This window comes from Falco peregrinus, chromosome 1 (genome assembly GCF_023634155.1).
Source record: "Falco peregrinus isolate bFalPer1 chromosome 1, bFalPer1.pri, whole genome shotgun sequence".
Lineage (NCBI taxonomy): Eukaryota > Metazoa > Chordata > Aves > Falconiformes > Falconidae > Falco > Falco peregrinus.
Window position 1 is genome coordinate 108,760,234 of NC_073721.1, and position 14,056 is coordinate 108,774,289.

The 14,056-nt window shown below is 35.3% G+C and overlaps 1 protein-coding gene across 3 annotated transcripts in view; it reads left to right on the forward strand.

The window, feature by feature from the left end:
* Nucleotides 1–14,056, forward strand: part of VPS13C (vacuolar protein sorting 13 homolog C) — a 97,383-nt gene that overhangs the window by 76,984 nt on the left and 6,343 nt on the right. For 2 of the 3 annotated variants that reach the window (XM_055806947.1, XM_055806954.1), the window contains 9 exons: nucleotides 137–250; nucleotides 1,781–1,917; nucleotides 2,149–2,230; nucleotides 2,668–2,781; nucleotides 3,025–3,100; nucleotides 3,776–3,939; nucleotides 5,196–5,241; nucleotides 6,256–6,379; nucleotides 7,074–7,188. In XM_055806947.1, coding sequence (XP_055662922.1) covers nucleotides 137–250; nucleotides 1,781–1,917; nucleotides 2,149–2,230; nucleotides 2,668–2,781; nucleotides 3,025–3,100; nucleotides 3,776–3,939; nucleotides 5,196–5,241; nucleotides 6,256–6,379; nucleotides 7,074–7,188 — 972 coding nt within the window. Of the gene's footprint in view, nucleotides 1–136; nucleotides 251–1,780; nucleotides 1,918–2,148; nucleotides 2,231–2,667; nucleotides 2,782–3,024; nucleotides 3,101–3,775; nucleotides 3,940–5,195; nucleotides 5,242–6,255; nucleotides 6,380–7,073; nucleotides 7,189–8,031; nucleotides 14,052–14,056 lie in introns of those variants that run through there. The other variant, XM_055806961.1, reaches the window with a different exon arrangement.

The following is a 14,056-nucleotide window of genomic DNA, read 5'->3' on the forward strand; positions in this document are numbered from 1 at the left end:
TGACTGATTATTATTTCTGCTGTTTATATGCATAGATTTTTTTACTCATCTTTATATATAATATTAATTGTATTACATATATGGTGATGAGATTAACTTCTGTTCTCTTTACTCTTTTTTTTCTTAATGAAACCAGTCTAAATTAATTCAACAAGATGTGGATGCACTTAACACTGAGCTAATGGAGTCTTCCCTAACAGACCTGTCAATGCTCAGCTTCTTTGAGCATTTCCATATTTCTCCAATTAAGGTATGTTAAAGAGATACTTGTGGTTAAGGTATCATGATATCAACTGGCTTATTAATTCCATATAGTAAATACATCCTCAGATCAACCTTCTGAGGAATTGAGGTCTTCATGCTGTCTTCCTAATAGGGATTTTTTAAATATTCTCTAGAACTTAATGGTTTGTTGAAAAACTTTCATAGTTGCCCATGAGTAGAAACAGACCCTTAACCATTGCTAAGTGGGTAGAGTCAATGGGTATAATAATGAGAAGGGCTAGAGAGAATGCTGGCCTGAAGGTATCCAAGTATTGCAATTTATCATACATTAAAACACACTTCCGTGCGCTTGTCTTCATGTCTCTCTTCAACCAGTATAGATTTTTTCGGAGCAAGGGAAGAAGGATCATCAGTAATTGTATGTTACTCTGAATCAACAGAATCCCCTAAGGATATCAGATTGAAAAAGAGTTTAGAGGAAAAATAATTATTTTCCTTTTCACTGAACATATAAAAGGCAGACGTAAATTCTGATACAGATCATTAAATTCTGTCGCTTTTTCCAACTTCTTCACTACCTCTTAAGGTACACTTAGATTCTCAGATTATTTTTTTTTCTGATGTGATTGTGCTTATAAACTTTGAAAAATGTGAAACCAGGGAAAACACTAGAGGAACAAGACATTATTGTGATGTTTTTAATCATTCCTTACCTTGTCTGGTTAAAGTTGTTAAAGAAACAGTTATAATTTTAAGTCTCTTTTGCATCTTTATTTGAAGTGTCTAGATGGGCTGCCTGTGATGTACGGGAGGGGGCTGCTTTTTCTCTCCTGTGTTTTTTTACCTTAATTCGGTGTCTCATCTCAATATTATAAACCACTGGATAGTGGAAGACTGAAAATGGCCTTTTGGGGTGGTGGTGGTGGCGAGGCATGGGTGGAGAAAACTGGGAATCATTAAAAACTCAAATCATGCAAGTTAACTGCTATGCCCTCTTTTAAGCGAGTAGAAGGGAGCACAATTGGTTATGGTGGTGAACAAGAGGAAAGGAAAGTAATTTTCTGTTGTCCTCTCCACCCGTAAAAGTGTGTGGAATTCTATTAAAATAACTGTCTTAGGAACACTAAACAATCCCATTTTAGTGTTAAAGGCACTTCTCTGAAGTTTATGCATTTCCCCAAAGAGTGAGTAGTTGCAAAAATACACACAAACTAGTTAAGTAAATCAGAATATAAGATTTAACTTTTACTGGGAATTAAGCTCCACCTATTTAACATGTTTCTGTCATTGTTTACAGGAATTTATAGATGTAAACATAAAAAAAGTTAAACTTCCAGGGCAACTTCCAGGACCTTGTATTTGTAATAGTAATATCTTTGTGAGTTCAAGCATGTTCATTGAAATTGTTCATTTCCTCAAAATGAGTAAAAGTACACTTTACCACTCTTTCACCACTGCTTTGTTTACATGCGCACCACACAACCTGTCTAGTGTCTTGGGTTTTTTTTTTTTTTTTGTCTTGATTTGTCTTGTTTTATTAATTCTGCTTTGATAGTTGCATTTGAGTCTATCTCTGGCTTCTGGTGGAGAAGCATCAGATAGGAGAGAAGAAATGATAGCCATCCATTCTCTGAATTTGCTGTTGAAAAGTATTGGAGCCACTCTAACAGATGTGGATGATCTTATTTTCAAGTAAGCTAATAAAGATCTTCTAAAAATATTTTAATAAAGCTACTATACATTTAATAATTGGGTCCATGGTATACTTGGCTGACTGACTTTATAAATATATACAGCCTTTGGGGAAAGGAAAGATGGGGTTTGGGCTCTTTTTTAAGAGAATAAGGCTTCAGGATTATCTGAAGGAACTATTCAGAAGCAGGAAGGATATCTATAACTAATGTGTGATTACTTGTCTTTCAGACTTGCTTTCTTTGAAATTAAATATCAGTTCTACAAGAGAGACCAACTGATGAAGAGAGTTGTTAGACATTATAGTGAACAAGTAAGCTTATCTAGTTTTAGTCAAGCCTTTGTAAAATTTTGCATATATTACAGATTTCAGAAAATAGGAAAGAAAAGGTGAATACCTCTAAAAGCTAATAAATTTTTATTTCATGGTACTGAAGTAGGAATCTGGTGGCATATTATGAAAACGTAAATACAGAAGTGCCCTGAAAAATGTGTGTTAAGAATTTTAAAGTGGCTACTTCCTTTTATTTAAATCTTCATTAACCAAAGTATTCTAGTTGTTATCCATACATATACTGCCTCTCTTACCTAAGGCTTTCTTCGTTCTAGTAGGCATACGTAGTTGAATACTCTTAACACTTTACTTTGGTAGTAAATTAAAAAATTTAACAGCCTGGGTTCTAACATTATGTAACAACATAATGCCTTTTTTTTTTTTTTTTTGCTTTTTCCCCCTCCCTCATTGTTTAGCTCCTGAAACAGATGTATGTTCTGGTACTTGGATTAGATGTTCTTGGAAATCCATTTGGCTTAATCAGAGGATTGTCTGAGGGAGTAGAAGCTTTCTTCTATGAGCCATTCCAGGTATGACTTTCTGATTCTTCACTGTGTATGAATAGTAGACTGACTATACTCGTAGGGTTGTAGTTCTGTTGTCACTGTACTCTGCACCCTGCAAAGTTAAAAAAGCAGTCATTTTTTTTAACTTTAAAGAAATAATAAATTGAAATGGCCTTACTTTCATAGTGTAAATGAATTACTAGTTTTTCTTGAAAGAGATGCATAAATGTATGGTTTTCTGCTATTCATAATAAGCTTCATTCTTAGGGTGCTGTTCAAGGACCTGAAGAATTTGCTGAAGGCTTTGTAATTGGTGTTAGAAGTCTTCTTGGACACACAGTGGGTATGTATCATATTGTTACTGTTTTAATAAATCGTTAACTCACGGATTGCTTTTTTCTTTTTTTCTTATTTTCAAGGGAAAGTTATATTTTTAAAGTATCTACATGGTAATTTTTTTAAGTATTAGTATTAAGTATTAAATTTTTTAAGTAATAGTAAGTATTTAAGTTTGTCAGATAGTATTGCCAGTATTCATGATACAGGTTATTCCTACCTAACTGACTTGAGACCATTTAAATGTCCATTTTCCAAACTGAGAAACACTGCATGTATAACTGAATTTGTAACATGCTGTGAATGAATATGGGAAATAATTCCGATGGTCCTAAAATGTCTGGAGAAGCTTGAGAAGTGTTTTGAATAGAAGATACTGTTACAGTTACTTTAGATTTTTATTTGCCTATGTGTTACAGGAATTAGTGAAAATACAGTTCCATCCAATATGCTATATAACATGTATTGAGGCAATTTAAGAGTTACCTTTTGCAGTATTTATGGATGTCAGGCTAGATCTAGAGTCTCCTCATGGGTGACATGGTAGTCACTTTGTGTTAAATTCGTAATATCTAAACTGAATATGAAGGGAAACTTCTATGACCTTGGTGGCTTCTTACGTCTTGTCTGCTGTTAAATTGTGAAAGAACAGTAACTCCTGCTTTCTGCCCTGTTCCATCAGGTGGTGCAGCGGGGGTGGTATCTAGGATTACTGGTTCTGTTGGAAAAGGCTTGGCTGCTATTACTATGGATAAAGAATTCCAGCAGAAACGGAGAGAGGAAATGGGTCGGCAGCCAAAAGACTTTGGTGACAGCCTGGCCAAAGGAGGAAAAGGCTTGTTACGGGTATGAACTTGAAGATGAGGGCATGGTGTTCCAACTTTTAATCCATGCTTGAAACTTACATGCAAGCAAGTTACTCTTCTTTATCAGTTCATGAACTAAACAGAAGAGACAAACAGGCAGTCAGTTTATAGGAGAGTCAGTGTAATGTATCAGCTTTAGCGTTTGAGGTTGTGATTTTGGCTAACTTGTGGAATTGAAGGTATGGTTTCAGAGGGGAAAAGTGTAGGAAGTAACACCAATTTCCCCTGTGAATTATATAAATACACAGTTACTCATGTTGAACAAATGTGTTACCTAATTAAAGCAGCTGGGCCTGTATTTTTCCTTGCAGTCAGTTCTGTCATTTCAGTCAGCTGACTGTGAATTATGAGCTCTGAAGCATGTGCTGCTTACTAGAAATTACGTTCTATATACTGAGGTCTTGTAAGACCTGCTAGGTTTTCTTGACTTAAAAGAATATGAACATAAAGCAAGTAGAATGTGTATAAAAGTACCACAGTAAGTTTGAGAGATTTTTTTGAAACAGAAGCTGTGCAATCCCTGTATTTTTCTGGTTGCTGAAAGATCATGCCTGTTTCTAGTTAGCATTAAGTATGAGACAACTCTCATGTAAACAATTACAGAGAGATCTGTATGACTTGAATATAATGTAAGTATTCTAGTAAATTCCATCACTTCCCATACAGAAGAAAAGCAGTCAACATATTTCTAAGATAATTATAAATAATAAACATTTTGGAGTTGTTTCTGATACTGTTTGCTGAAGATTTGGAAGTTATCTCAGTGGATTTTTATTATTCTGCTTAGTGTCATTAAACTACTTGACTTTTAAAGTCTTCCAGAAAATTATTTGGTATTAACTTCTCTTGAGTATTTTGTATCACTGACTCATGACTGGGAATTCTGGCAGCTTCCTGTTAGTAGTGAAAGTGAAATAGTGACTTTGTTAATTATTACAAGACTGAATACAAAAATTTGCTGTCTTTTTCTTGCCAGCAGAAATGTTTCTTCAGCCATTTTAGGTTTTCCCTCCTCTCTTCTTTCCCTTTGTTATAATTGTCTTAAAAAATTAAATTAAAAAAATCCCCACAAACCCACGAAAAAATAAACCACCCAAAAAGACCCAGCCAAACAGTGTTTCCGATATTGAACTTCCTTATAAGGTTTTACAATGAAAATGAGAGATAAGTCATTGTTCAGTTAGACTATAGCATTTCTGTTTCTGAGTAGGAACTTAACTGCCTTCTTTATTTTAGGGCGTTGTCGGAGGTGTGACAGGCATAATCACTAAACCTGTAGAAGGTAAGCATTAAGGCTGCGCTGAACTGCACTGTGTAAATGGTTTCCCAGTACTTTACAATTTATTTTGTAATTTTTAAGAAATGCCTGCTTTAAGTGTGGTGATGCTAAGCTGCAGCAAGATTGTATTTCTGATTCAAATGTGACCTTACTACATTTTCAGCCTTTCTATGAATTAAGGAATGGTTGTCTTTGATATATATTATGTTAGGCCTACTGTAGCACCTAATATATTGTTTAAAGCCGTAATAGAGATACTAAAAATAGTAAATTAGAAAGCACCAATTGAAAAAAGTTTTTTAGAACTCCAAAGTTCGGAGAAATGTTAAATAACAAATTTGGTTTTATGTCTGAGATCTGTATTTGTTTTTGTGGAGTCTATCAGTTTATCAGCATGATAGATGTTGAAAAAATGCAAGATAAAATACCTCTTAGTAAATTCATGTCTTGGTGATTTAAATGTCGGATGTTGATTGTTACTGTGTTGTATTTTATAGGTTATTGGCAGACACTTTGAGGTGTAGTCCTCCTCTCATTGGTGGATGAACACACATGTTTTCTAAACACTGTCTTGGCTCTTCCATAGTTATGTATAGTGTTATGTATTACCAGAAACACGTATACTTTTGAGATATGAATAGTTAGCTTCCATTATATTTGTGCATCTTAAGAGTCTTCAGATTTTTTTATTACTGTCAACCTATAAAAACTGATCTGTTGGCCTACAGTCCAGACTGAAAATGTGAGGAAAACCTAGTTGACCTCTCAGTTACGCTGTTTTTGGAGGCTCGTAGGGTGTTAAGTGGACAGCAATGTGTCTGAACAGACGAGGAAGCAATGTGTGACTTCACAGAGAACTTTTTTTTTTTAAGGTGGATTGTACATAACCAATTCATGTGGGCTGTTTCCAGTTCAAACAGTTCTAATGCAGCCTGGAGCAGTAATGGTTTAATTCTGTGGCTAATGTTTTCAAGGAGTAGGTCATTAAAATGATTTCTGTTCCTTTTTTTTTTAAAGGGGCTAAAAAAGAAGGTGCAGCTGGATTCTTTAAAGGAATTGGAAAGGGGCTTGTAGGAGTGGTAGCCCGCCCAACGGGTGGCATTGTAGATATGGCAAGCAGTACCTTCCAGGGAATTCAAAGGTAAAAATGTTAAGATGAAATTTTGAAGTCCTCTCCATGTGCTGGATACTGGGTGGTAAAGTGGTCCAGGGGCAGCGCACAATTCTTTGCGTTAAATACAATGTGCAGTAGGATGGATGAGGTTGAGATGTCTGGTATCCTGTAATGAGTGTATTTTATGATGATTTCTGGAAATTGCTGCTTCAGAACAACAAGTCTTGCAGTGTTGTAGTTCAGATAGATGATAACTAGTCAGTTCTCTCCTTTCAGTCCCTCCCCTGATTGGAAAGTACTTAAAAGGTCTTGTGTAAATTTTACTTTTGAGGTAGGCTTGTGTACTGCTGAATGGAAATAGCTAAATGTCATTTAGACTTACTGTAAAAAAAAAAATAGACCTTTGAAATTTTTGGAGAAAGACTTGCCGGTTTGAAATTTGGCTAGCGTGCAAATTGGAGGCTTCTTGTTTTTTAAGGGGAACTTTGGAAACTGTGTTAATAAACATCAGAACCCTTAGTAAATTATCCACAGTTGGGAGTAAACTTCTAAGTTATTGTGTAGCTGTCTAATTGGCTAATGTGTGCCTTTACTATTTACATTCTGTAGGCTACCCAGGAAGTGTACGTGGGATATGTGGCAAATGAAAGGGTGACTTTTTAAAGATATCTTGGTGAAACTAAGTAAGCTTACCAGAATACTGTTCCACTATCTATGGCAGGGTAGCAGAATCAACTGAAGAAGTATCTAATCTCCGTCCTCCACGTTTCATTCATGAAGATGGCATCATCCGGCCGTATGATAGAGTGGAAGCTGAGGGTTATGATTTATTTGAGGTATGACTTACATTGTAAATATAGTTAAAACTAACCTACAGGGTTCCATAAAACATGACATTAGAAAAAAGCTGCCAGGTATCTGTGACAGTTGTTACCTGTAGTAAAAATTTGCCCTGGCCAATTTCACATGGCAAGCCTGTATAGCAGAGAAGACCTAATGCTGGTCATAAGCTGAATGAAACAAGAAAACTGCAGCATTGCTGTTAAACGATCTTTTGTGGGTTATGTTCCGTAACCGCTTACCTGGAAGTAGGTAGTAGGATCAAGATTAGAGTATGTTGAAACAAATATTTTGATACTCAGTTCTAATGTTTTGCTTAATAACAAAGTTGAGGCTGATTTACAAACTAAAAAAATTTTAAATAGGATGAATAGGGCTTGAATTGTTTGACATATAGTATAAATACTGAAATTTTAATTTTTCAGTTTGGTGGTATCAGCATTTGAAAAAAGTCTGCATGATTTCTCAGAATACCACCTTTTGGTATTTCCTTGTGTTGTTCTTAATAGCAATGTGTCATAGCTACAGGCATTGTACGCACATTTAGCCTGCTTCCACATCTGGATGTGGCTGACATAAGGAGGATGAATAACATTTGTTTTCAAGTCCTAGATAATCAGAATCTGGTTACCTTGTATTTCAGCCTTCACGTTCCTAAAACTTACCCTAAAATGCTTATTTTGTTGCTAAAAAGTTAAGAGTAAAGTAACTGTCTACATTAACATTTTAAGACCAAAACTTGCACATTTGCTTCTTTCTTCTACATGTTCTTTTAATTCTTATTTCCTATTCTATTTCTAATATTTCTCTTCTTTCTCTTTTTCTCCTGGCTTACGCAGCAAGAACTGGAATAACGGAGTAAACATTTTCCATATTTCTTTCTGTATTTCCATCATGGTCTTTTATCTGCCTTAAGTATTTAGATATAAAGGGCATGATCGGATTTAACTTGTCCTCTCCCCTTGATTCTTATCTTTTCTGTGTAGCAGTCTATTAAAACAGTGTTTCATGTTGTCCAGGCTAAGAAAACAAACTTGAATAACCATCTTCAGTAAGATTAGATGAGTGAGTAAGAGGAGAGAGACAAGGAGGGTCCTTTGTTTTCTGTATATTTGTTTTTCTAAGGATGCTTAGCTCCTTAGAAATGGCAACAACAGAAGGCACTTGGAAAGAAAAATAAACACCATGATAGGGTAGACATTGACTTCATTTATTAGCTTTCTCTTAGAGCTAGGGCTGTGAATGAAGGGAGAAAGCAATATTTTTATACTTGTGCAAAATTTAAAATAGTGATACTGAATGGTATTTTTTCCAGTGAAAATGCTTATAATACCATGATGCAGAGATACTGCTTCCATATAAATGTGAAGAAAACTTGCATTTGTGGTTTCTGTAATAGGCCATAAGCCTGTCACTTATAAATCTGGTGAACCACTATCACTTCAAGTTGCTATTACTACTGCTTCTTTATGAAATTTTATCAATTAAAAAATATAGCCAGCTCAGTTGCCTCTGGTTTCATTTGCAGAATCTTCTGGGGCTTTGATGTTCAGCATACTAAAATGTAAACTTTCAGCTGTTAACGTGAATTTACATATATGTATAAATAAAAAAATATATATTTCTAAATTAAGTGATGCCATAAATTTAATTTCTAATAGAGCTTCTCATGAATTAACAAGCTAAGCTTAACAAACTGTTCTCAGAGCAAATTGTTCACCTGTCGTACGTGAAAAAAACTGAATAGAGACATCTCTGATGCTAATGCCTTTTTAGAATGTAGTGGTCAATAGCTTACTGAATTTAATTTTTTTTTTAATAAAACATTTAGTGAATTTTTAGTTTAGCTGATTGAATGGAATTTTGTTGTTGTGATACTCTAAACAGACCCATTTTTTTCATGTAGTGAGATTTTTTTATTTTTATTTTTTCTTTCTTCAAAAAGGACAATATAGCACAGTTAACACCAAAAACTGGATATTAGCAGTTCCCGCACATCTAATATTTGAATTTTTCTTAAATCTAAATGATGTAGATTGGAATTGCATACTAACCAAGAATGAATCCTCTATTTAGTTCACTACATACGGTTTCTTCCTTTTGGAAGTCAGTTAATTGAATGCAGGGGGTTTTGTTGTTGGTGGTTTGTTGTTTTGGTCTTTTTTAACTAACTGGTTTTGATTATTATGCTAGAGGTTAGTGTTGGGGAGGCTTCATTTTCTAGTGTTAATTACAAGCAAGAGGGGGACAGTGTCTTCACAGGAAATAAGATATTTAGCAAGGAAGATGAGTCAAAATCAGTTATATGCATTTACAAATTTAATTGCAAATAACTCATAGGTACTAGTGTTGTTTGCATTTGAATCCAGTTTTGACCCAATGTTATGAGTAGTTTAATCAGAATCCCTACCCTCTCATCTATTTTAACTTAACTTTAATTCATACATCCCTTGAAAATAAATACATGCTTACAAGGTTGAAGCCTCGTAAGGTTACCTTAAGGTGCCTCAATACTATCCAGTGGTTGTACAAAAAGATGTTTCACTTAAATACTCATTTGTATGTGAAATGTAGATATTGGTAGACATTAGAGCTTGGCTTAAGAGGGGCATATATGTAGGTCTTAAAAGACATGTTACTTTTTTCCACTTGAAGTTGTGGGGCATTTTTGTACAGAATAAGGACAGTCGCCAGATGGAGTAGATCAGTTGTATAAACTTGTTCATGCAGTGTGTTTTCCCAGAAGTGCTGGATCTAATGTATATGGGCTATATAGGGATCTGCTCAGTCAATTCAAAACCTGGAAAGTTAGATTTAACATCTTGCAGACCAAGTCTCTAGCTCATGCAGTGAAGCTCAGTATTATAGAATGCATTTTCTTAAGCATAAATGCACAGTATGTGTAGCTGGAGAGAACAAAGAACAAATAGGACAACTCCAAGGAATAAGTTCTCACGAGTGCTAATCTTTGTATGATGAGTGTTTGCAGTCGATGAGATGTGCTAGAGCAGGTAATGAATGCCTTTGGCTTTGTTAGTCTTTGCATTTTAATATGCAGGTATTGCTGCCTGCTCTGGTTGAGGAGGCTGTCTTCTAACCCCAGCACTTAGGGTCTGACATGATGCAATTCATACATTATTCAATGCCTATGGCCTTACTTTGTTTCATTTCCCAGTTAAAGCATAGAGCATAGCATAGAGCATTATAAAGAATGCAGAATGTTTCATGAATAATTGAGACATCGTGGTAAGACAGTGCTGTGGCAAAGAGAATACTGTGCTAGAAACTGCAGATTCTATTTAAGTCACACTTCTGCTGTGTAAATTTGCACTGGTTCTTTCATTTCCACATAAAACAAGAATGCGTTGAGCTTTTAAGTGTTCTAGTATTCTTGTAAAAATAAAAGCATTTGGTAAAGATGCCTGAATTTTAAGAGTGTGTAAATCATGGAGTAATTTGCAGCAAGTGCAACCTCCTTTTTACATAATGCCACCACCATTGTGCTGGTGTCTACCAGGTGTACTGAGAATAGCTCGGAGTAATATTGCATCTCTTAAGCACAGAGCTCAGTGGGAACTCTTACTTTAGTAACACTGCATGTAAAATACAAAAAATACTATCGGGATTGTTTCTGAAGTTACGAGAAACAGGCTTTCTCTCCAAAGCTTTGAGTTTAAATAGAAGAAACATGCTTATGAATAAATCTGTTCAAATATGTGGCACATCTCATTTCTGCATATCCAGCAAAGGGATTCAGAACATGGATTGCAGCCTTTGAACTGCACTCTTACATGGCGATGGGTTTTGTATTTCTTAATTTTTTACTTGTTTTTCAAATAGTTATGGTTCAGGTATAAAATGTGAATTCATATTTCAATTTTAGACATGCTGCCATCTTTCTTCTGATGTTTTGAAGGGACTTTGAGATAAGCAGTCTTTCTGGCATTTTTTTCTCTTTCACGTATGTTTTAGGGTTTCAGAAATTTTTAAGATGGTCAGAAAGTACTATTTTTTTTATAGAAGATGTGGACTCTATATTTTTGGTTGCTGGAAATGCTGAATTAATGTTTTTCAAAATGTCATGTCACTAGGGAGCAAATCCAGAAAAAAAAATGTTGTTGATTTAAACTCTTGAATATAAATGTACTTTTGATCTTAAAGGATTTTTGGGGGTTGGTTATGATGTATGATGATGCTTGAAGACTTTTGTTGAACTTTTAAATATATGCAAATATAAGTAAATGTTGACGCCTCTTTTAATTGATTCTGATATAAGCTGAGTTGACAAAAGATCTTTCCATTTGGGTTACTTAAACTATAGGGAGTTCTAGGCCTGCATGGTTGATCATAGACTGATAAATGTGGAGTCAGGTTTAGCTTCTGTTGTCATCTTACCGTTTTTATAGATACAGCTACGGAAATACAGAATGGAATATATCTTGACAAGGACTAACTAAAAACACACTGAATTTTTAGTCCTTCCTCTTTAAATTATTCACGCTAGTTTGTCAGAAACAGCTTGAGAAATTTACCATTATACAGAGGCTAGATTCCACAGTAACATCTGTAAAATTAACTTAAGGTCATCTTATTTTGCTATGAAGAACATCAAACCAATTTTGGGGCATCCGTGCCCTTGCTAAAACTTGCTCTGAGGTGCATGCATCCTGCATCCAGGCAAAGCATGTATGGCCTTCAGTCTTCATGATGTTTCCTCACATTCCTACACAGGAACTGTACATTTTCCAATAAAACAGATTAAATGATAAAAAGGGAGTTGTGTTGTCTTAGAGATTGCAAAGCTAACATGCATTGACAGTGTACCTATGTAACTGTCTTTGCTAATTTTTGCTGTGTAAACATTATTTACAAGTGGAAAGTGTATTTTGTAAAGTTTTTTTTTTGCACTGATCTAACATTCTTAGTAGGTGTTTGAGATGCATGTGCCATAGGTGAAATTTCAGCATCTCTGTTGATTTCACTGTGGTGATAGTTGAAAGCTCTTTATCTTAGCAATAAATGGTAAGTTTTATGGTGTGACCTAGGAAGACTGTAGTAGTTGGAGCTTCTGTAAAACCCTCTGTTGATCACCGTCGTAATTTTTAAATATAAAAAGCTCGCGGTTGTCAGAGAACATAACTAGGTTAGTGTCCCTGACCAGGCTTTTGTGACTAGTATGCTAGAGCCCTGTCTTTGTTAGAAGCCTCTTGAGTGTACACAGAATCCAGATGCTTTTTCTGGTTAGTGTCCTGGGGCAAAGTCCAGGGTATGCACACCTTCTTTCCAACAATTGTTTCCAGGGTTGAGACTATGTAATCCAACTGTTGGCTTCTAAAGATTTTCTAGTTTCTTACAAATAACTTCATAGAATTTCAACTTCAGTGGCTCTTTGATTTGCAGGTTCAGACATGAGATGACTGAAGTATAGGGAAGTATATATCGCATATTTCAACTATACTTAGCTTTGCAGTCCAAAATAAATGCTGAACTAATTTTAAACTAGATGTTTATATTGCTTGTTTCATTATTTTTTTTTTTTTTCATGCTAGGAGTTTTCACCTTAAAATGTAACAGTGTATGGCTTCCCCAAAGAGAAGGGTCTGCCTGGGTATTTTAAGGGCTTCCCTTTGGAGTGTTCTGCTGGTAGCTGGTTTTAGATAAGATGTATGTCATAGAACACTGTTACTGTGGTAGGCTTGCTATGGAGAGAATTCATGATCTCTGCATTTAATGCAACCTGTGTACAGGTAAGGTTCTTCAGTAGCAATTACGTGTTTCTTGTGTACAATGACAATTACAGTCTGAATGTGAATTCTAGCCACCTTACAGCTACTAAATATATACAGAATTATAACGGAAAACATGTATTTAATTGCAGTAGACCACTTCTGTCTTGAAAACTAACATTCATTCAAACTAGTAACCCAAGTATGTTTGCCTGTAACACAGTGCTGTGTTAGTTAATCAAGCTGGTAGCAAAGCAGAGTGGATAGAAGGAGATTGCCTGCTCTCTGACAAATTTGTATCAGGAGCATCAGTAGTTGGCACAGATGTATTATCATGCCCAGTTGGAGGTTGGGCTCCCATTGGTAGTACATTATTCATTTCACAATTTTATCTTTTTCTATGTGATGCTTTGACGTGTATCCATTTCCCACAAAAACATTGATGTGTCACTCTGTGAACCTTGTTGCCTTTAAGCCAGTGTTATTGTGAGCTTGATTTAGGGATGACTGTGACTGTCTTTTGTGCTGCTCTTCATTGTTGGTGGAATATTGTAAACATGGTGGCATGCTTTACAAAATATACTTCAGTTAAGCAGCATGTGCAGAATGGGAAATCTGAAAAATATGTAATCAAAAAATTAGTGAAGTGAAAAAAATAGCTCAGAAGCACTTCAGTACTTAATTGTAAAACTTTAACCTCTGTATTCATGGTTTGTCACTTGAGTTGTAGCTGTCCAACAAAAACTTGATGAGTGATTTAATCTGCACTTCCATATACTTTCTTATTTGGGATGTTGAATAGGCATGTCCATTCAGTGCTTCAGAAACCTAATCTTGAGGTGCATTGAGTATTTGTAACTTGACGGTTTATTTCTAAGGGTCTGGGTCATGTGCTGCTGCCTCTTAAAGGTACTGTTGCAGGTTTTTCATGCTTGAATCAAGTCTGCAGCATGGGGTGTAACAGAACAGAAAGGACATTAAAACTGTAGAAATACTCAGCTTCATGAATGAGAACACGGTGAGAGCCTGCCTTTAAAGCACCTGTTCAACAAAGCAACTTTTTAAAAGGCGTTTGAATTGAAAACACTGCTTTGAGTTTCCTTTTACAGCCCAAAAATTATTTTCTGTTTCTATTACA